General features: G+C 37.5%; 1 protein-coding gene across 2 annotated transcripts in view; it reads left to right on the top strand.

The window, feature by feature from the left end:
• sNPF (short neuropeptide F precursor) overlaps positions 1 to 24,484 on the top strand; it is a 50,228-nt gene extending 25,744 nt beyond the window's left edge. Inside the window, exons 3-6 of one of the 2 annotated variants that reach the window (XM_090163994.1) lie at positions 18,174 to 18,305; positions 19,588 to 19,647; positions 22,285 to 22,653; positions 24,137 to 24,484. In XM_090163994.1, the coding sequence (XP_090020120.1) occupies positions 18,174 to 18,305; positions 19,588 to 19,647; positions 22,285 to 22,481 (389 nt within the window). In that variant the 3' untranslated portion in view covers positions 22,482 to 22,653; positions 24,137 to 24,484. The remainder of the gene's footprint in view (positions 1 to 18,173; positions 18,306 to 19,587; positions 19,648 to 22,284; positions 22,654 to 24,136) is intronic. The other variant, XM_090163995.1, reaches the window with a different exon arrangement.
• The last annotated feature ends 203 nt before the right edge of the window (positions 24,485 to 24,687 follow it).

Raw genomic sequence — 24,687 nt, 5'->3', positions numbered from 1 at the left:
ATCTAAGAGACTTAAGCCTAAATTGCGCGATTTTAAAAGTTTAGGATTAGTCCTTCTAATTTCTATCTGAAACTGGCAACCTGTTATTTGTTTCTCGCAACAGATTGTAATCAAACAGATAAATAGATATATCCGCTTATCTTCCCCTTAGTTTATCTGATCAGGTATGATCTTATTTCTTTATCTGAATTATCTATCTGAACAGTTGCGGATTTTTAAATTTAGATAATAAAAGAGATACGCGTGCCAATATCTGTCTACCAATTAAGATAAGAGTTATAATTATGTTTTTTATTTGTTTATTTTTATCAATTGGATATTTTTAAAAATTAAATAAGCAAAGCCTAACGAACTGATCAACTGTGGCTATCGCAGATAACAGCAGAGATGGGCGCACTCTCAGCTCAAAAGAGTGGGAGAGCTATTTTTGAGCGCGAGCGCCACTCTCGGATGAAAAAAGAGAAGAGCGCGAGTGCGAGCTCCACTTTCGGATAAAAAAAGAGAAGAGCGCGAGCGTGAGCTCACTCTCGCATATAAAAAGAGAAGAGCGCCAGTGCGAGCTCCACTTTCGGTAATAAAAAGAGAAGAGCGCGAGCGCGAGCTTTACTCTCGGGTGTAAAAAGAGAAGAGTGCGAGCGTGAGCTCCACTTTCGGTTAAAAAGAGATGAGCGCGAGTGCGAGTTCAGCTCTCGGATAAAAAAGAGAAGAGTGCGAGCTCCGTTCTCTTAAAAAAAAAAGAGGGCGAGCTCCAGCCTGCCTTTGATATAAAAAGAGCGCGATCTCCGACCTCTGAGTCAGAGGTTGCCAGGTCGGACCATCGAACCGTTGGAGATGATGGCGGTTTTTCTTTCTCTGACCACGGCCAACTCGCGCAATAGCGGCTAGCCCATTCATTGAATTTTCTATGTTAACCTACGAACAAAACTATCTCTCGGCGTCGAGCGCCCCTAGCGGAAAATTACTTTAAGAATAGTTTTTGCGTTGATGCTAAAATAAAAACGAGCGTGGCGCTGAACGCCGAGAGTTTATAACGGGAAAATCCTTGTTCATGGAATTTCGGCGAATGGGTTGGCGGCTATTGCGCGAGCATCAAAGTTGGCCCTGCTCTGACAAAGAACGATAAAAGTGCGGGTTTGGTTACGAAATTTTAAATTCGCGGGGGTCACGTGCAGAGATGGGCGCACTTTCAGCTCAAAAGAGTGGGAGAACTATTTTTGAGCGTGAGCGCCACTCTCGGATGAAAAAAGAGAAGAGCGCGAGTGCGAGCTCCACTTTCGGATAAAAAAAGAGAAGAGCGTGAGCGCGAGCTCACTCTCGCATATAAAAAGAGAAGAGAGCGAGCGCGAGCTCAAGCTTCCGCCATAAAAAGAGAAGAGCGCGAGCGCGAGCTCAAGCTTCCACCAAAAAAAGAGAAGAGTGTGAGCGCGAGCTCAAGCTTCTGAGAAAAAAAAGAGAAGAGCGCGAGTGCGAGCTCCAACATCTGACTCTAAAGAGAGGAGTGTGAGCTCTGAAAATTGATTTTTGCCCATCTCTGGATAACAGACACAAATTAAAAAACAGATACCAATCGAGTGACGTAAAATATGTTCCGATAAGCACTGACTGGTAACTGTTATCTGTAGATTGATATGAAAATTCGAAAATCTGCTAACTGATCAGATACCAAAATTTGCAGTTTATCTGTTGTCTCTAACAGATAACGAGTTCAGTTAGAAGCACTAGTTAATAGGATAGTTCGCAAATCGTTCATACGGGGTTAGGGGCGCTGGCGGCAGCCTCTAAGATGGCGGCGAAAATTCAAACCCAAACACCTGGCGATATTTTTCGTTTAAAGTTTTTGGTCAAAAGCTATTTTTTCAAGACAAAAAAGGTACGTGTTAGTATATTGAACGTCTTGTTAATCTTTTGATACGGAAATAAGGCCATATTTGGAAAAGCTTGGCCGTTCCCCCTTAAAGGGCCTGGATTTACCACGTGATAGCACATACAACCAAAAACATTTTGGAAACAAGCGTGTGAAACTAGTTTGAATCAAACGCCACTGTGTCCCTATAAATTCAAGAAAATACAAGTATTAAAACCAAATTAAAGCTTAATTTATTATTGTATAGCCCTAAACAGTTTGCGCCGAACTCTGGAATGAATAATCCCATCCCCCTTAGTAAAGAATAAATATTTTATAAATTTCTATTTCCCAAATCCCATTGCATACTATACAATTTTTATTTACATCTAGAACCAAAACAAAAAAAAATCAATCAATTAATAATAATTTTTAGAAACCTTTGTAAAAATTCACTCGAATGTCGATCTTTTATTTTAAAAGATTTGATGACATGGTTAAGTTTTTACTTAAATTGCGTATTTTGTGTTAAAAATTAAACTTTATTAGATAAGTAAAAAATTTCGAGCAGCTGTAAGTCCCTAAATTCAGATTAAGATTTTAGTTTTTTAATTTTTAAGTAGTTTTTTCTGATATTTCGGGTGGTTGGTACTTTCCCGATATTACTTTTTATTGGATCTTTTCACTGTTTGCGACATTTCGAGGGTTGAGGCTCTTCCTGCTATTTGAGTAGTTTGAAGATTTCTTTCTGTTCTAAACTGGTTCGATTGGTCAGTTTCTAACTTGATTGTGGTTTTCAATTTCGGTAATTTTTGCGGTTTATAATGTATGATTATGATTTTTGACGCTTTTTTCGGTTTCTGATCTTTGTGTGGTCAGAATATTTTTGACAATTGAGTATTTTCAGGCATTAAGACGATTTCGTGGGAACGAGGGGGTAGTAACTACTAGCACGATTGTACACCTGATTACTGATTTTTGAAAGACGTACGTCTGTGATTTCCAGGGTTGTTCAAAATGCATTTTGATTAAGAGAGAAAGTTCGTCTGCTATTTATTCCCAAGTAATCATAGATGGCGCTACTCAGTGACTCACTCACTCAAAAGCAGGCGAACATTCGTACAGTGCCCCCGCTTTTTTTTCCCACGCTTTTTGTGAGGATGGTTTTCACATCTCTACGTAATTATTATTATTTACTAATTAATAATAATAATTAATTAGTAATTAATTAGCAATAATTATTAATAATTAAAATATGAGTAATTAAAAGTAAACAGAGTATATTTGTAAAAACATTTTTTATTTTGAAAACCATATTAAAAATGCATTTTGTATTTTTATTTTGAGCTGCAAAAACCATTTTATATTTGGCATTTAGAAAAACCAATTTTCAAAATGCATATTGTATTTTGCCTTTTGAGTTCTGGAGAAAGTATTTTGCATTTTGAGTTCTGGAGAAAGCATTTTGCATTTTGAGTTCTGGAGAAAGTATTTTGCATTTTAAGTTCTGGAGAAAGTATTTTGCATTTTGAGTTCTGGAGAAAGTATTTTGCATTTTGAGTTTTAGAGAAAGAATTTTGCATTTTGAAAAAAAAAAAGAATTTTGAACAACCCTGGTGATTTACTTTGATTTCCTCCAATTTTTCTGTGATTGTCACCGATTTCTCACAATATCTCGGTGATTTACAGTGATTTTCTTGATTAATCTTAATTACCTACGATTTGTACACCTGATTACTTAAGTGATAATCAAAATTAACTTATCTAATTTAACGTTTTACACTAACAACGTATTTAAGAAAATGAGGAGGTTTCCAACAACATCATCCCAAAAATGTAACTAAATTGACTTCTTTTGAGAGGGGTGTACCATTAGCAGAGACACGAATGAGTTATTGTACAGTATCGTTTCTATTTTATAGATAATGACGACAGCTATTTGAGTAAACAAAATCTATGATCGTAGATAATTTCGTTTACGTGGGAAATGATAGATTTAACGAATTAAGTAAGAATATCCATATATATATATATATAAAGCAATAAAGCCATTTATTTCGCGTTGATAAAATACACTGACCGGTGAAACAGATGGCCGAAAGTTAGAAACTTATATAGAAAACGTTATTAATTATACCACGAGAGTGGTGGACCCGCGCTAAGGTCACGGAAACGGCGCTACAGCGAAAGAAAAAACATTGACGCCAAAATATATATTTTTTTTATTCGTCGAATTCCCCGCGGTCCATTAAGGAAATTAGTAATGAAAAAAACTATTTTGATTCTACGCAGTATCCCATACGAAAAACTACGCGCCACCACTACAGCGTATTGACGCTAGCTTTGTTTCCATAAGGTGCGAAATAAAAAACATCAAGAAATCATTCGGACACAACGACCAGAGACTACCGTTCGATTCCCGACTGCCCTGACTGTACCTTCGCCTTCGTTTCTAGCCGTGATATTAAGTTACAGCGGACATTTCCTAACAAGACTTCTCTGTTTATTTACAAAGGGCGGAAGGTGTTTTTTTCGGTATGTACCGGAAGACGCGTATGGTAGTAACCAGAAACCTTTTAAGACTTCATACTTTGAAAGGTTAAAATTAAAGGAACTATACGGGCGAGGCCACGATGTAATCTGGACCCAAAGGAGAAGGAGGACTGTTGGGGGTCGTGGAAAATCGAAGATTAATTTCACCTTAGCTTGCCAACACCTTATTATTGATTAGGGATCAAAATAATAGTATTTACATGGTTGAATAACTTTATTTGTACACCTATATGTGTATATGGATTTAGCGTGTTAACTGCGTTGTTAAACGAAATATTGGATACACGCAACGAGTATTTCTAACACCAACTCTCGTATTGAAAAACCTTTGACATTAGAATAGAGTTTTTATTTTTAAATGCGCGTCATTCGTTTAATTTTCGATAAACATACACAGGCAGGCGTTTCCTTAGAGCCACTCACGAGGAGACTACCCGAGGTGATTATCACCGATTTTGTTGAAACTAACGAGAAGACTACCCGAGGTGATAATCACCGATTTTGTTGAAACTAACGAGGAGACTACCCGAGGTGATAACCACCGATTTTGTTGAAACTAACGAGGAGACTACCCGAGGTGATAATCACCGATTTTGTGGAAACTAAGTGGGTGTGTAGACCTTATGGAAATATGAAATTTCACCAAGGGAAAAGTGGCAATGGGCATTAGTTATGCCATGGCAACCGAAAATGTTTTTGACAAAACAGAATGTAAATTTTCCCATTGAAAATAACATAGGAATCTGAGCACTTCTAAGGGTCCCCCCTGTGAAAAATTTCAAAACAAAAAAAATAGATCAAAATTGACAAATTAAATTAATTTTATGATATTTTGAAAAATAATGATATTAATTCGAATTAAAATTGTTAATTTTGATCAAATTCAAACAACTTAATTCCATTTTATTAATTTCGATAACATTCATTTATTATCGTCGATTTGGAGATTAGTTGGCAAATACAACTTTTTTATCTTCACATTTCGCTTTTCTCCATTTTTACCGATTCTGATCAATTTTTATATATTTTTATTAAATTGACCAAAATTCATCAAAATATCATAAATTAATTTAATTTGTCAATTATGATCTATTTTTTTTGTTTTGAAATTTTTCACAGGGGGGACCCTTAGAAGTGCTCAGATTCCCATGTTATTTTCAATGGGAAAATATACATACTGTGTTGTCAAAAAAATTTCGGTTGCCATGGCAAAACTAATGCCCATTGCAACTTTTCCCTTGGTGAAATTTCATGTTAACATAAGGTCTACATACCCACCTAGTTTCAACCAAATCGGTGATAATCATCTCGGGTAGTCTCCTCGTAAGTCAATAGGCCTAATACGCGATCTTTGCATTTCAAAGATGAACGACCAGTCACGTTTAAAAACGTTTTTAAATGTGAACTACCAATCACGTTTTGAGACGATTTCAAAGATGAACGACCCGTCACGTTTCGAAGCGTTTATACAGAGAAACGACTCGTCACGTTCCGAAACGTTTATACAGAGAAACGACTCGTCACGTTCCGAAACGTTTATACAGAGAAACGACCCGGTCACGTTCCAAAACGTTTATACAGAGAAACGACCCGTCACGTTCCGAAACGTTTCTACAGAGAAACGACCCGTCACGTTTCGAAACGTTTATACAGAGAAACGACCCGTCACATTTCGAAACGTTACTACAGAGAAACGACCCGTCACGTTCCGAAACGTTTATACAGAAAAACGACCCGTCACGTTTCGAAACGTTTATACAGAGAAACGACCCGTCACGTTTCGAAACGTTTATACAGAAAAACGACCCGTCACGTTTCGAAACGTTTATACAGAGAAACGACCCGTCACGTTTCGAAACGTTTATACAGAGAAACGACCCGTCACGTTTCGAAACGTTTATACAGAGAAACGACCCGGTCACGTTCCAAAACGTTTATACAGAGAAACGACCCGTCACGTTCCGAAACGTTTATACAGAGAAACGACCCGTCACGTTTCGAAACGTTTATACAGAGAAACGACCCGTCACGTTTCGAAACGTTTATACAGAGAAACGACCCGTCACGTTTCGAAACGTTTATACAGAGAAACGACCCGTCACGTTTCGAAACGTTTATACAGAGAAACGACCCGTCACGTTTCGAAACGTTTATACAGAGAAACGACCCGTCACGTTTCGAAACGTTTATACAGAGAAACGACCCGTCACGTTCCGAAACGTTTATACAGAGAAACGACCCGTCACGTTTCGAAACGTTTATACAGAGAAACGACCCGTCACGTTTCGAAACGTTTATACAGAGAAACGACCCGTCACGTTTCGAAACGTTTATACAGAGAAACGACCCGTCACGTTTCGAAACGTTTATACAGAGAAACGACCCGGTCACGTTCCAAAACGTTTATACAGAGAAACGACCCGTCACGTTCCGAAACGTTTATACAGAGAAACGACCCGTCACGTTTCGAAACGTTTATACAGAGAAACGACCCGTCACGTTCCGAAACGTTTATACAGAGAAACGACCCGTCACGTTTCGAAACGTTTATACAGAGAAACGACCCGTCACGTTTCGAAACGTTTATACAGAGAAACGACCCGTCACGTTTCGAAACGTTTATACAGAGAAACGACCCGTCACGTTTCGAAACGTTTATACAGAGAAACGACCCGTCACGTTTCGAAACGTTTATACAGAGAAACGACCCGTCACGTTTCGAAACGTTTATACAGAGAAACGACCCGTCACGTTTCGAAACGTTTATACAGAGAAACGACCCGTCACGTTCCGAAACGTTTATACAGAGAAACGACCCGTCACGTTTCGAAACGTTTATACAGAGAAACGACCCGTCACGTTTCGAAACGTTTATACAGAGAAACGACCCGTCACGTTTCGAAACGTTTATACAGAGAAACGACCCGTCACGTTTCGAAACGTTTATACAGAGAAACGACCCGGTCACGTTCCAAAACGTTTATACAGAGAAACGACCCGTCACGTTCCGAAACGTTTATACAGAGAAACGACCCGTCACGTTTCGAAACGTTTATACAGAGAAACGACCCGTCACGTTTCGAAACGTTTATACAGAGAAACGACCCGTCACGTTTCGAAACGTTTATACAGAGAAACGACCCGTCACGTTTCGAAACGTTTATACAGAGAAACGACCCGTCACGTTTCGAAACGTTTATACAGAGAAACGACCCGTCACGTTTCGAAACGTTTATACAGAGAAACGACCCGGTCACGTTCCAAAACGTTTATACAGAGAAACGACCCGTCACGTTCCGAAACGTTTATACAGAGAAATGACCCGTCACGTTCCGAAACGTTTATACAGAGAAACGACCCGTCACGTTTCGAAACGTTTATACAGAGAAACGACCCGTCACGTTTCGAAACGTGTATACAGAAACACGACCCGTCACGTTTCAATACGTTTATACAGAAAAACGACACGTCAAAATAACGTTAGATACAAAAAGGACAAAAAATTAGAACTTCTATAAGGTAATTAGTAAACCCATTCTTTTTAAATTTCGATCGGAAAAATATTAGATAGACGTTAATAGAAAATTTACGCTGGTGGCTCTACCTTTAGATTTCAATAGAATGTGTTTGACATATTGTATGATGAATTTTGCGTTCTAGCCTCTCTATTTATATTTGCGAAATATCGCTTCAAAGAGATATTTACTTTCCAAGGCTAGAGAGCTTTGTATACCCGCTCTAAAACTCCACTTTCGCAAACAAATATTCATTCTTACCAAATTTCCAAGCGTAGACTCAAAACATATCCCTTCATATTGCTACAGTAAAGCTTTCATATTCGTTTAAGGGGTGAAATTCATTAATATTTGAAAGGGTCTTCGAGCAATTACAAAATTAAATTAATCAAGTTAGGAAATAAGCGCTTCATACTGGGATTTAAATCTTCTAAAATACTATGGAAATCGGCAAATCTCCGAGGAAAGAGTGCCTGTACAGAAATTTTTCAAGCGGAAAGATAGGAAAACATTTCTTAAAACTACTCGTTTAATCTATTTTCAACGAAGAAATTTTGTTTTCTTTAATATTTAGAGCTAAATACGGAACGCCAGCTATGGGCTTAAAAGTATTATTTTGAAATTAATTACGGGAATTCCGATGACCAAGGTAATTAGGTATCTTTTAAAATCCCCGCAATTTATTCATTTTGTTTCGCGTACTATATTAGACCGAAACTCGCTCAAAATGACCAGGTTGGGGTCAAATTTGCGATTAAAAAGGATTTAAATTAATTAATATGGGACTTCTTTTAATTTCCACTTGAATCTTTCTAATAGATACAATAAAATTAACCTAGTCTCGCGAGAGGAAGTGAAGGGTTTTCGCGAGGGAACAACAGGTGTTTTCTTTTACAAGCGGGTCCTTCTTAAGTAAGATAATGGAAATAAAATCAAGAGCCACTTTTTGGGGTCCTCTATTGTCGTCGTTAAAGAAAATTAAAGCCTTTAAAAAGCCGCTCTTTGGCGCGTGCGAAGAGAGAGAGAGCTATTGTCTTTAATCCTTTCACACGAAAGGAAAGAGCGACTCCTGAGATATGAGGGAATCGAGGAGAGTAATGGAATTCAGCGAAACATAAAAGCAAAGAATGAGGAAGAATTCCCACGGGCTTCGTGTAAATTTCCAAAGGAAATAGCACTCGTTAAAAGCCCGCAAACGTGGACCCCATTCAGCTTTAATTCCCATTATTTCAAACAATAAATCTTTAAGAAACGAGTCAAATGTCGACTGGAAAACGAGAAAACAAATTCGCTTAAATTTATACACGCGCTGGAAGTTTGAAAACTGCGGAAGTGTCGCGTGATAGACTTGACAAATGTCGATATTAGCGCTTACTAAGGGCCCCTTAGTAAAGTTTTATACGAACAAATAAAGCTTGACAATAGGTTGCTTAGAGCATCGCCTGACGCCAGCGCTGCGGTGGCGGTATTCGGCAACTCCCGTACTCCAACGAACTACGTGATAAATCCCCAAGACACCAAATTAGTTAGTCCTTTTACATTTCTCCTTGAACTTAATATGGCAATCAAACTAATGATTAACCTTATATTGCAAAAGTTTAAAATCTATAGTTCCGGTTTACAATTTCAATAACGGCTGTGGGCTATTTGGAAATGTGGTTTTAACATGGAGTGTGCCATCTCTTATATGTTGCTATAAGGTAAAGTTCAAGCCATAAATTTGAAGAACGACTGAGGGTTGGATGTAGCAAGGATAATATAAACTTCGTGCCCTAGATTCGAAATAACCGCCTCTCGCGTAGTCAATAGCGTTTAACCACTTCCTGTCGGAACTCAGAAAAAATTTGGTCCATAGTTACCAATTAAAGGCTGGTTTTCACTAGGGAAAAAATGCCACAATGGTGACAGTCGACGCAAAAATATTGCATTAGGCCTAACGGGAATTTTTTGCGTCGACGTTCACTGTCGTGGCGTTTTTGCCCTAGTGAAAACCAGCCTTTAAGATGAGAACACGGCCAACTTTGATGACGCCCTGTTGCGCGAACAACGCGTCATCAAAGTTGGCCGTGAGAGGACAATACAGAGACCGATGGAGGCTGACTTTTTCGGAGGTCAAGTGGGTAAACGCTTCGTTCCAAAACCATAAATCAGAAAGCTCTCAGAATTCGAATCTAAGGTACGGAGTTCTATATCATCTTTGGATGTAGATAGAACTTAATGGAGAAAGGTGCTAAATATAAATCTGCGGAGAGTAAAATTTCGTGTTCCAAGCTACAGCGAGATATCACTGCTTGTTTATAGCAACTTGACGCGTCATTTTAATTAAAACGTAGCATCTCGAGTAATTTCAACCACGGAAAATCAATACGGTAACTAAGGTTACACCGGTTTGCTATTACAAATACCCAATATTCAAGTTATTCAATTATGTCGTGGACATTTATAATATTCCTGTAACAGGATTTAAGCTCTATGGTTACTTCTACTTTTAATCCAAGGTGGCCCGAACTATAGATAGACATACTCTTAAGCGCAAAAATGGGACTTTGGAAGCATCTTTCAATTGTAAATGTACGGTATAATAATTAATAATTAATTAATTTGGGATTTCGTTACTTGGAAATGAAAATTCACAATATATAAAAGGTGGGGTGGCGGAGTGGTTAGCATTCTCGCCTCGCAGCAAGAGGAGCCGGGTTCGATCCCAGCTTGTGTCCGGAACCACTCCTGCGTAGAGTTGCCAGTTCTCTCCCCACTGGTTAAAGGGGTTTTCCTCCGAGTTCTTCGGTTTCCCCTTTCCATAAAAACTTGCTGTGGTTAACGGTAATAGTTAGTGTAGGGCTTGCCACCACCCTCCTACGAATTGTAACCCGGCCACCGGTAAATAAGGCAATAAAAGTCGCCAGCTGACTTGGGCCAGTGGTGGTGCCTAGGGTATTAGCCTAGCTAATTATTATTATTACGTCTGTGATGGTGATTTTGGTGTTTTATTAAAGTTTTAAATTTGAACGACCACATTTATTACGCCTTGATAGCCAAACCGTCGCTGCAACTGTAGTTGCTAAAATGTATAGAGGCCAAAGGTCATTCCATGACAAATGGACACACACGCAGTAAATTTAATTAAATTTTATTTTAATTACATCTAAAGATTTTTTATGCAAAAATACGAATTCTGCAGTGACTGGTTTTTTAGTTATTAGAATAAAAATTGTTAAAAATGCATTGACCCTCCTAATTTAGTTAAAACAAGAATTGATCTATTTATGTATAGAGAGAATGTTTATATTCCGTCGATTTTTCCCTTCACTCCCGTTGCAGCTCTAGAATAAGAACCTGGCCCCTCCCCTTCAAAATCAATCAACTCCAGGCGGCGCATTATTGGCTCCCTAAATACTACGTCCTCTTGACGGCGTTGACGCCATTGACATTCGCGTGAGTGACGCGTTAAATAAGAACGCCTCTTTTATATTTCCTCCCCCCTTTTGTTGATAGAAACATTCTCTCTATATATAGTGAGAGCGCATGGTGATAAATTGTTCGAAATTGGTATACAGCTCTGAAAATTAATATACACGTACCTTGAACTATACCCTCGACTACATAAATTTTATTTTTCAAAAAAACCGACTGGAAAAACGTTTAGAAGCAAAAAATGCCTTTGTTGCCGAGAGCGCGCGCATCTTAGGTTTTATGTGTTTTTAAAACTCAGGTCTCTACGTTGCACCGCATCTCAGCAACTTTAGGTTTAAAAAATGGTAAATCGCGTGTAGCTCGCGTGGTAAAGGTGGTAAAGTTATGAAATTTTTTATGGTAATACGTGTCACAGTGCTACTAAAACCTGATATGGAACCACATCGAGGTATTTTTTTTACTTGATGTTTTTTACCATTTTTCATTATTCTCCATAGGGAAAAATGGTAAATCGCGTGTATCTCGGGTGGTAAAGGTGGAAAAGTTATGAAATTTCTTATGGTGATACGTGTCATAATTTATTTCCGTCGGCTATATGAAGATTTTATAACAATGAGGATGACCAGTGGAGAAAAATATCCCGCCGTAAAGCCGACGTTCACCTTCAATTAAAATTGAGTGTGAAAGACACAATTAATTTTCATAAAGTCGCTTTTGCAAACTACATCTCTGTGTTTTGGAAACTTCCTCGAATAATATTTATCTTGGAATATTAATGTTCGCTACCTAGTTGAAGCTTTACAATACTCTACAAAGGCGTTTATAGTTAAATAGAACCAAAAAGTTTTCCGAAAGTCATACTTGATTATTTAGAATATTTAATCTTATTTCATTATAATTGAAAGATACACTTATGGCTTTTAGGGTTCAGGTTTATTAAGGGCGTGTTTATATTACAACCCATCTATTTTTAAAATAACCTAATTAAATATTAAATATATATGTACTATTTAAGAATAACGATTTTCCGCAAACTTTCGCGATATTTAAAATGTTAATTCGAGAATTATTAGACAGCATTATTTATGTAATTTGAAACACTATAGGTTGATAAAGCGCTTCTCAATAGGCAGCGAAATTAATTTCAATATTTAACTTTATCTAATAAAAATAAAACGATCTTCTCGGCGCAATTTAAAACGCGATTTCAAATAAATTTAATGTCAAAATGTCAGCGTCTTTATCTCAAGTTTCGTTGCGAACTATTCCAGAGCACGGAGTGTGCGAGTATTTTAGGCGTAAAGACACCGTTTGACTTTGTATTTGGTCAAATATCGGGTAAAAACGGTCGCTTTTAACTGGTTAACAAAGCAAACGACGAAAATTTTAATAATCAAGTCCAGCCATCTCATTCTTTGCCTAAAAAGAGAGTTTATCGGCGCGTTTCTAACGCGCTTTGACTGCTCGAACCACCCCGAGAGGAGCCGAGCTTGGGATCCTTGGCTTATTAAAAGAACGGGGAAAGTAGAGTTTAAATTATACCCGACCGAAACTCAAGACGCGATAAAAATGGAAAAGGAACCCTTCGTATCCTATACCCATATGATAGGTTTAAATTTATCGGGAAGCGTATCCCGCACCCCTCATCCTGCCTTTAGAAACACTGCCAACTAGCGTTCATTCCAAAAAGTAAGGATCAATTAACACTCTACGCCTTCCCGACAACCACCGTAAGCTTGGGAAGACGTCACCGTGAAACCGAGAGACAACACTGTGGCACACCTGAAGAGACGCGTATTATGCAAAATTATTCTACCATGCTTCGGCGGTAGGTTGAAAATGATACAGTCACTCTATCTACCCCTGGCCATTATTCGTGGTTTTTCTAAATTGAGACGCCAGTTTATGCTTATGTACTGCCTTTTTTACGTATATACACTGTTAAAAATAAAGGTTTATAAAACGACCAAAATTGGACTTTTAATTTATTTCAAACCATTTGGTTACTGAAAACGGTCTAATCAATTATTTTACTCTTTCATGTTGAATACAATACCTTTTGGGGTATTGAAAAGGAACGAGCCCTAAGAATAAACTTTTTCCAGTCCTGGTGGTAAAGGTATAAAAATGTTATGTTTTAACATTTAGTCCTTTTGAATACCCATTTCATTCCCTTAAACGAAGAAAAAAATGCTATAGACCAATTTCGAGATTAGTATTTGAATACTACGTTATTTAATTTTTAATATTTACTTTAAAATAACCTAATGCGAAGAAATTACAATCACCAGGAATATTTAACTAAGGTTAACTCTTTAAAAATTTGATAACAGATTTAAATATCGGGGATATTGATTATGGCGTCAAACTATTATAACCCAAATTCTTGCTACGTGTATATAAAAAATTGAAAGTATTAATTGCTACATGTAATTTACGTGATCAACTTCCTTCGTTCAACGACTATTTCCCCCTAGCGAAAACCAGCTTAATCTGGCCATGTTAATGGTTAATCTATTGAGTCGTATTGAATAATGATAAAAAAGTATTAAATAAGGGCCTATAAAGGACTGAAAATAAAGTTAAAAAGGATTACCTTCTTACTGTTTATGAAGTAAAATGGATAAAAGAGTGTAAAATAAGTACTTAAACACTCCACAAAAGGACTGAATTTGGAGAGCATAAGGTTTAAATATGTTCTATGATAAAACCCTGAATGGTCTTAAATATTGGAAAATGTTTTAAGCACTTTAGAGGTCTAAAATAAGACCTTTATTTTTAACAGTGTACAGGGTGGAAGCCTCAGGCGTGGTCCAGCCTCGGTACTTCTCCTGGTACACCAGAGTGCTGCGGATCGAACACTTCTACAGGCGCTGATATTCCACCAATAGACCAATGGGATAATTATAAGCGCATCTTTATCTAATCGCCCGATAAAGCATTTGGAAGATGCGCTTCTAATTCTCCCATTGGTCTATTTTTGGCCTACTAACGCCTTGCAGTACTCTGGTGTACTAGGAGAAGTACCGAAGCTGGACCACGGCTAAGACTTCCACCCTGAATTTATATTTATATTTAGCTAATTTACTTTTCAGTTCCTGTTTTCCAAAAATCACATCAAAGTCTATAAAATAATAAAATTGATCTATTCGCAATGTAAATATGGCAGTGAAAGTATTTGGCAATGTATTTGGCTAATATAACGCGAACCGTGAGGACCAAGGGTACTATAAAAACCTCGAAATACCGTATATATGATAATGTAACAGCGTGCTAAACGGGATAAGATAATACCGCATTCACTCTGGTTAAAGACACAGTTGACGCAGCGCGTACCTATTTCACAGCCGTATACCTCTAGTTCGCGGTCACTGGACTTCGTTTCCAGTCAGTCTATCAAAACGATCTGTCAGAAATAGCCAGTATTGAAATATAGATCCATCTATCATCGAAGGCAATGGAACAGGCTTGGTAGTGAGGAAAAGCAATTCCAGAACAACAATCTCCCAACTTCCTTTCAATGGCTCGCGAGGGAATATCGAATACGGCTCAACAGACAGGCTATAAAGCAACGATATTAGCCATGCAGTTTTTCGCATAAATGCCCGCCTAAGAAGGCTATTTAGCCGATCATAAGTAACATAATAAACATAAGTATGACACTTCCTATTTACCCAAAGCAATTTTTTTACTGATAGTCTGTTTCGCCAATGACAACGTAAACCATTACGTACCGACGGACTGAAAACTCTCCGCAAACTGTTACTAGTATTTAGAGGATGCCCGGAAAATCGTTGACGGTGCGTCAAGGCCTATTGAAAATTGAAATGCTTTCAAAAATGCAAAGAACGCTTACTTTTGGAATATAACGATGAATTATTGAATCGGAGGATATAGATAACTTTTGTAGACACTGGCTCCATTTCAGAAGTTAGTTATTTTCGAATTTAAAACCTTAACGCGTGTACGCTCGTATTTCTCGCCATCAAACTAACCAACTATTTAGCCAACGGAAACAGTAGGAAGGGTGAGTTTCCTGCTCAGAAACTTCCTATTTCACAATCACTCCACGACAGACTAGATCTTTAACCGAATTCGTTCTGTGCCATACTTATGTTTGGTATGTTACTTATGGCCGATGTATAACAACGCGAATATAAGTCGTCATTGATGACCCAGATGCAATATTAATGCGCGTTTAATGAAGCACGCCGTAGAACTACTTTTTCTTTAATGGAAAATCCATAACCTATCTGATTACGAAAATGATAAGAAGCTATCGGTAACGTTTATTTCAACGAGGATAAAGAGCGCTAAAACAACTCCAAGGACGGGCCTTGGTTTAGGCCTTGGCTCCTATTGGAAACGCATTTTGAACTAGAGTGATCCGGGCATTGTTTTAATGAGGCTGCCTACTAGATTGTAAGTCACACACACTCAAGCACTTACGCGTAGGCGGGCTTGGAGTAGTTTCGACGCTTGAGTGTTTAATTAAATTATAACTGCTCAATCAAATTAGTGCCCGGCCGTTTACGAACTTTGATGTAGTTTGCCGGGTAATATAACTGTACGGAGATATTTACCAAGATTTAGTTATAGTTATACCGGTGTTAATATCGTTCATTCCAATTACGCGGAGTAAACCTTGTTAACATTGCGGAATATTGAATGTAAATATGTCGTCGCTTCGTTCGCGAAAGACGACACTAATAATCTACAAAACGTGATTACAACACAAAATGAAAATTTTCTCATTGAAAATAACATGGGAATCTGACCAATTTTAAGGGTAAAAAATTTTAATTTTTGAAAATGCTAAAAATAGAAAATATAAATAAACAAGTTGGCAAGCCAAAATGTACCTCTCCTCGGAAGAGTTTTTAATTTTCAGTGAAGCGTAACTGTATCCGTGGTTCTGAGGTAGAACGCTCACCTGTCGTGCAAGAGGGCTCGGGTTCGAATCCCGGCCGATTTAAAAATTATACTACACCCAATGACAAAAAGAGGGCGCTTTTGGAAAAACCTTTTCCCTGATTCTAAGAAACTGGGTACGCAGTGATTACCCTTTGCCCCGACAGACAGACAGACAGACTGACAGACAAACAGACACGGTGGTTGTATAACCCCTCCTAGGGTAACAAGTCCCCTCGAAGAGGTAAAAAATAATGAAAAGGTTCGAAATTGATTAAAATGTTTACAGGGGGCACCCTTAAATTGTTATATTCAATGGGAAAATTTTCATTTTGTGTTATCAAAAACATTTTTGGTTGCCATGGCAAAACGGTTGCCTATGGAGACATTTCCCTTTGGGGTTTTTCAAGTAACATGAAGGCCTACCAAATCCCCGAATTTGAACAAAATCGGTGCGTTACACCTCGGGTCGTCTCCTTGTTAGTGAAAATTCGGAAAAACTCTATCAGCATTGAGATTGCAAAATCTCTCCCTGTCTGTTAAAGGGGTATTCCTCCGAGTACTTAGGTTTTCCTATCCATAAAAATTTGCGGAGGCTTTAAAGAAATAGTTAGAGTAGGGAAGTTAGTGTTTATCTGTAGCAGGGTTGGCTAGCTTCAGCTTTCCCACCCGTTTTAAATTCCGTTTTATAGAGATGTTAAGCGGAGCACTCTAGATGTTTGAACATCAACGTCGCTAGTCACGTGAACATTTTTGACGTTTACTTTTCCCGTTTGTACTTCGGAGTCGAATATATACGTAATATATTTGTAGTGTTTAAATAAAAATACAAATATAAATTTTCCAAATCAAGAAATCGAGACAGAGTTATGACAACCTATTATTTATTTAGCAGCATACAAGTTAAAAAGCGTAAATACTTGTTTGAATTGAAATACTCCTATGTCTTGTACAATTCAAATTTGGCGAAATAAGTACCAGTATAAAATGAGAGACATTTGCTGTACACCTAGGCACACGTAGTAACAAATAATTGTATTTAGATAACACTCATACCCATACAAAACGCAGTAAGAGGAGCCGGGTTCGATCCCAGCTTGTGGCACTTCGGCGTTGAGTTTGCAAGTTATCTCCCCACTGGTTTAAGAGGTTTTCCCCCGAGCTCTTCGGTTTCCCCTTCCATAAATACTTGTTGGGGTTAACGGTAATAGCTAATGTAGGGAGCTGTGGCTCGCGTGGCATGAAGGGCTTGTCACCACCCTCCTACGCATTGTAACCCGGCTACCTGAATTAATGGCTTTAAAAGTCGCTTGATGACTTGGACCGGTTTTAGTATTATTCATTCTTCATATACCCTTAGTTAGTGAAAGGTGAGTATTTTGTTGAAATTCGTTTGCAAACGTACTTGATTAAGCCCGCGAACTGAAAACATGCTTAACAGATTTTATAGAACGGTACTCCTCGAACGTCGATGTACTCCCGACGTGGTTGTTAAAACTTCTAGAGCATTGTGCATAACTACTCTATTATTATAGAATTTCCTTTCGGATTGGTGATGTTTAAACCGGTTATCAATATTTTTCATATAAGATTTTTATATTTTGGAACCCCTATTTTGAAATATTTTGTCAAATTTTACAACACATCTATTTCAAGATTTTTAAAATGTGTTTCGATGAATTTCCTATCTAATATACATATTTGTTAGTTTCAATATTTCGTGATATGGAAGGGTTAAAAGTGTCACCGTAGCCCGCATTACTGTAATCACGCTTTCGCTTGCTTCACTAACAGAATGTCAATTTTAGTCTAAATTATGAACGCAAAGCACCGGCAATCGAGTGGCGCCACCTTTTGCATTTTCCCGCAACCACGGCAGGAGCTTATACGCTGAAAAGAGCATGTGATTCTGAGGTTTGCCCCCTTCCGAACTCTAGGTTCATTGTCGCCCAGTTGGGGCTGGTCCGCGCAGTACAACCCGGAAATAGTCCCCGTTCCAGCGAGACGCGCCGCAGGACACACGCCCGACGCCAAGATGCTACACGCCAAGATAAACGCTGTTTTCACATGCAAGTATTTGTTCATAAATCTGTTCTCAAAATTTTGACAAAATGCGAAATGACACAACACCATCGCGACCTTTCCCTGGCCACGCGCGTTAATAGAAACGATCGATTTAGTTTGCCTCTAAGCACGAATTTAAAACACATACATTTTGACGTACAACATTCACTACATTGCATGGGACTGCGTAGTACACTATAGTTGCGTACGAGTGGATTTGTGGTTTCAATTCTACGATTTTTTAACCTCCAACTTCAGATAAGTCCTCGTTAAAAAACTAGAGAATTTAGAAAAGCAGACAAAATTATCTTAAAATCTGTAAAATTCGTTGTAATAAAGCTTTAATATTTCTTAATCATTTGAAATTTACTTTATAAAGCTAATTTAAATCGATAAAAGTTCACACAAAAAAGTAGTCCGAATAAAATATTTTTAAAGAAAATTTTACCTTTTTGCGTAATTGGAATTTCTGTATTTTGCCCGTAATACAAGCTTATTCTTAAAAAAAATCGTGGGTTTATTTTATATTTTTCTCGTCATATTTTTTTTTAATTTAATTCCCGAGAGCGTATTTTCAACTCGATTTGGACCCTCGCTAACTCATCCAAATATAAACAAATAACAAACTCAATTTGCCATATAAAGAATTCTACAAAATAATAAAAGATTTGTATTATTTGTATATGTATACAGGGTGTTTCAAAAGGTTACGCAAAAGGTTTAAGGAGTTGTAGGGGGTAAGTTGAGAAGTATGCCTGTTTTTCCCCATTTTACTACGATGCGTTAAAAGAGCGCCAGAGAGCTTCAAAGTGTGGCGTACTAGCCCCAGGAAGTAGGCTGCAACAAATGCAAAACCAAGCAGCAGGGACTTTAAATCCTTTTAAGTTTAAATTTTACGCTGCAGGTTACCTCGATTTGTTTACGAAATCCTTTTTCACCTATCACACAAACCCAGCAACCCTTAATGTTCGCATTTCCCTGCTGCTTGGTTTGGGTCTTGTTGCAGCCTACTTCCAGGGGCTAGTAGGCCACACTTTGAAGCTCTTTGACGCTCTTTTAACTCATCGTAGGAAAATGGGGGAAAAACCGGCATACTTCTCAACTCAACCCCTACAACTCCTTCAAATGTTTGCATAACAATCTGAAAGACCCTGTATAGAAGCGAAACATTTTTTTAACAAATAAGAAGAATTTAGACCACAAAACAAGTTACTCTTCGCAAACCGAAATAAAAGTAAAAATGATTAACATAAATTTAAAACCAAAACTTCAATGGGTTTTCTTTAGATCTGTTGAAAAATAAATTAAAGGATATCCACGCCATCAGAGCTCTGAGTTCACCAGAAAGTAAGTTCACACTCAAGTACCCCGATCTCTAGCTACAGGATGTCACCTTGCCCCTTGGACCAGCTAGTGCATTTTCGCGACACTCGGGTGTATTGTAAGTTAGGAGGAATGCAGTATGGCCTAGATTTTTCCACTCCTTTACCCCCGCCTCGTTTCCAGCCCTTCGTTAATTCCTCCAAACTTACAATACACCCGCGTGTCGCGGGAAAGCGCCGGCTGATCCTAGGGGCAATGCGTCACCCAATAAAAACCCACGCACGCGACTCGCCACACAATAACACAACCATCCCAATCAGTTTCCCTCAAAAAGACAGGAAAAAATTGAGATATTTTTTCAACAAAATAAATAACGAAACAATACTCTAAATGGAGTACGTCCCAAAGATAAACAGCGGAGAATAATTGGACGAAAATGAGAAGAACCACTTTCGATATTAGAGAGGGATAAGTTCAACCCTGTCATTGTTGATCTGCTGGAAAGAACGGCTCGCGATCAAAGGCAATAAGAGTAAAAGATACGGCGAAAATGAAGAAAATAGAGCCGTCGAAATCAGTGGCCAGGAAGCGGAATGCAACGCGAAAGACAATCTTGATTTGAGAAAGTGCCCTCGCCAGCGCTATCCAATCCATCTGCTACTTCTGATTACATTGAAGGGGTCGGGGGGGGGGTGAGGGGAGGGAACCACCTCGTCGCATTCCCGCTCTGTACCTATTACCGGAAGTACGCTGCTCATCGCGGGACCTCTTTTCCCGCGACTTCCGGTAAGGAGAAACCCCCCGAATACTTTTCGCCCACCACCAACGGGCAAGACAACGAGGACCATTTTTCCACGGAACTAAACTCGTAACTGTAAGGTTTAGGGGACATTTTTATTCGTGAGTGACACGCGTGGACTTCACCCTATCCTCGCCTTTTCCGATATTACCATCTGACGTTTTGGGGGTAGGAAGAGTGAAGGGGGCTGATGAAGTTGAAGGGTCGCGGCCCCTTTTCTGTACGTCTGGGGTGAGGGCGGAAATTGTCCGAATATGGCTGTGGTGTTGGAGTGTTTATTGGCCAAGCCGAATTGTCACGGTTATTTTTAGGAAGACAATCTTTTTCTCAGGAAACGAAAGGTTTTAAGAGAAATTTGCTCGAGGAAATTTTGGTTCTTCTCGGGAAATTTGGTTTCCGAACTGAAGGGAGGGGGGGCCTTTATTTTGCATAAACTACCGGCGACTTCAATCCGAAATATAAAACATTTTCGTTTCAATAATGGAATTTAACTTTCCAAAAAATATTCCCTTTCGCGTTTATAATCGCATTTACATTTAAATGCAAACTCTTGATGTATATAAAGAATTTATAAGCAAAGTTCTTCCAGTTAAATATCTTTAAATAGCCATAATTAGATAATGAAGAGTTATATAAAATCATTTTTCTCTAACGAAATTTACTTCATACTTCGTACGGACTAAAGCCGCACTCACCAGTAGACATTAAAACTCAGTTTGAGTCGGTTTGATTTCCAGTTTTGACCAATGAAATCTAGTGTAAAAATGATTTGTAAAACTTGTCTAATTCCGCCTGTAGAAGTGTTCCACACGCACTACATTAATGTACAGAGTGAAGTTAATGTACAGGGTTTAGACTAGTAACTCCATCTATACAGAGTTCCGTTCAGAGTGCAATTAGTTACTTTTAATGATCTACCAAATCCGCTAGAGGCTGCACAAAGAGCGGTTCGCCATGTAGCTGAAAATAACCACCTAATAACCTAAAAATGAACCACAAAAATTAAATAGACTTCAGATCACATATTAAATAGAGTTCAGATCACATATTAAATAGAGTTCAGATCACATATTAAATAGAGTTCAGATCACAAATTAAATAGAGTTCAGATCACATATTAAATAGAGTTCAGATCACAAATTAAATAGAGTTCAGATCACATATTAAATAGAGTTCAGATCACATATTAAATAGAGTTCAGATCACATATTAAATAGAGTTCAGATCACAAATTAAATAGAGTTCAGATCACATATTAAATAGAGTTCAGATCACATATTAAATAGAGTTCAGATCACATATTAAATAGAGTTCAGATCACATATTAAATCAAGTTCAGATCACATATTAAATCAAGTTCAGATCACATATTAAATCAAGTTCAGATCACATATTAAATCAAGTTCAGATCACATATTAAATCAAGTTCAGATCACATATTAAATAGAATTTGGATCAAATATTTAATAGAGTTCAGATCACGTATTAAATAGAATTCGGATCAAATATGAAATAGACTTCAGATCAAATATTGAATAGAGTTTGGATTACATATAAACTTCAGATAACATAAGAACACATATTAAATATATTTTAAAACACAGTAAATAGAGTTTGAATCACATATTCAATAAGATTGGGATCACATATTTAATAAACGACAGATCAAATATTAAATAGAGTTCGGATCAATTATGAAATAGAGTTCAAATCAAATATTAAATGGAGTTCGGATCATATATTAAATAGAGTTCAGATCAAATATGAAATAGAGTTCTGATAGAGTATGTGAAAACTAAGTAAAGTGACTAACGTATTGTCCCTCCGTTCCTGCCTTGCGGGATATTTTTCGTTTCTTTCAGATCTGAGGGACCTGTACGACCTGCTTCTGCGAGCGGACCGCGGCCCGAGCTACACCCATCAGATGGAACGCAAGGGAGGCCGATCTCCGTCTCTGCGACTGCGGTTCGGTCGGCGAGCGGACCCCGTCTGGGAAGCGGCCATGGGATCAGCCGAGTCCGGGGCCCAAGCGGCCGGGCCCGACAACCCCTCCAATTAATCGGGAACACTCAGTGACGAACTCTTTTCATTTCAACACACGCCCTCCTCCCTCCATCCGTAAACCTTCCATTTCTTTTCGTGTCCCCCTTTTTTTTTCGCGCCAGTCATAAAATTTCGCGTAATCAGAAGAGAGGAAACGCTGAACGGACTTGACAGATATTCATTTCAAGGTGATTAGCTTTTCTTTCGCTAAGTCGTTGGAGCGCGTAATGAGACCTACGCTTGCAAATAACACCCTCAGATGAAGGCCCGCGAGCGGAGGTCGATCACTGGAGGCAATATGTTGACGCCATTAAGAAGTTATAAGAAAGTTCGCGATTCATTTAGTCAATATGGCGTCAAATGCGGGCACGTGATAGGAATGAAACTAGAGTTAATTACGTCACGTAAAATATACCGTGGAATTGAGGGGAGCCACCGTTGGAATGGAGAAAGATAACTATATAAAACCAATTAATTTTTAATAGGGAAACTACTTTTACCGATAATCCTCCCAGCGAATATAAAACTTAAGACTAAAGAACGCCATCATAAAAATAAAATAAAATAAAATGAATAAACCGAAAAGATATAAAATGTGGTTCTTAATTGGTCTAGAATATAAAACTTAATACTAATGAACACCATAAAAAAATTAAAATAAAATTAATAAAAGGAATAGATATAAATGTGGTTCTTAATTGGTCTAGAATATAAAACTTAAGGCTAATGAACACCATAAAAAAAATTAAAATAAAATTAAAAAAGGAATAGATATAAATGTGGTTCTTAATAGGTCTAGAATATAAAACTTAAGGCTAATGATCACCATAAAAAATTAAATTAAAAAAAGGAATAGATATAAATGTGGTTCTTAATAGCTCTAGAATATAAAACTTAAAACTAATGAACACCAAAAAAAATCTAAAAAAGGAATAGATATAAATGTGGTTCTTAATTGGTCTATCAGTTGAAGTACCGAGTGTATTCTAGTAAAGTATATTTTATTCACCATCCAAAGTTGATTTTTTAACTTTTTCAATTTGTTTGAATGTTTAATTTCTTCAGATCAACGGTGGCTCTTGATAGAGCTTTATTAATAAAGTCTTCGCACGCGCTAACTTAAAGAAATTCCACTGGCGATCCTAGTCAACAAGTAAGAAACAGTGACGTTAAAGCTATAGCCTTAAAACCAAAATTCCACGATACTGCATAGAATGTATTTCCATAAAATATATTTATTTATATTTAACACGTTAACAATCCTCTCAATATAATTAATTAATTAAGGTATTAATTAATACATTCTTGGTCGAAATATAAAAATGATTAAAAATAAAATCTATCTTTAGTGAAAGCTTAAAAACTATTTGGATCGTAGATATTATACCAGGAATCCATACCTCTACTTGGAATGCTTATCGCGGCAGATTTTCGTCTCGAGGTGGCTGACGGTTTTTTTGACGTCACTATGTTAGCTTAACAAACAACAACGTGAGAGGGGAGCGCGCGCAGATGAGATATTTTCTCTCGTAGGCGGTGCCAAAGCCGTCAGGATAAGCATTCTAAGTAGAGGTATGAATTCCTGATATTACGTATACGAACAAATTTATTCATAATTCCATGACACCAATTTCATTGTAATGTCTAACAATTGTTTTGTTTTATTTTCAGATTCACCATTCTGCAGTGTCCTCTCCGTACGATTATTCGAGACTAATTTGCTACCCTCCCATCGTAGTGACATAAAAAAAATACTGTAAGAATTTGAAAAGAACCAAGTACAGCACTACCCAATTTTTATTTTTGCAGTAGCTCTTCTCTAGAAAAATGATAATTTATCAATTAGCCGAAACTTTGGTTTCCGCAACAATTCTAGTAATTTTAATTTTAAAAATTTCAATTCGTTTGTTAAACCCATTTCGCGTGTAAAAATATATGATTTCGAAAAGAATGTTCAAAATAAATTTGAAATTTAATTTGAATAATTCGCGTTATAATTATATATATTCAGATTTCTCTCGAGATTATGTAAAATAGAAAGAAAAATAATAAAATATTTTAAATTCTTTTCTTTGAATCCCAGGAATATGCATTCAAACTTTTAAGTCTGCTTTATTTCATTTTTAAGACTGTGAGTAACTGTAGGAAATTTGTCAAAAATTTCCCACATTTAGAAAAAAATAATTGAAAATGTGGGTTTATAAAAATTACATATACTAATC

Source organism: Leiobunum rupestre, chromosome 11 (genome assembly GCF_980474605.1).
Source record: "Leiobunum rupestre chromosome 11, qqLeiRupe1.1.hap1, whole genome shotgun sequence".
Taxonomy (NCBI): Eukaryota; Metazoa; Arthropoda; class Arachnida; order Opiliones; family Sclerosomatidae; genus Leiobunum; species Leiobunum rupestre.
Note: the sequence above shows the minus strand (reverse complement) of the source record. Positions and strands in the feature narration are given on the sequence as shown.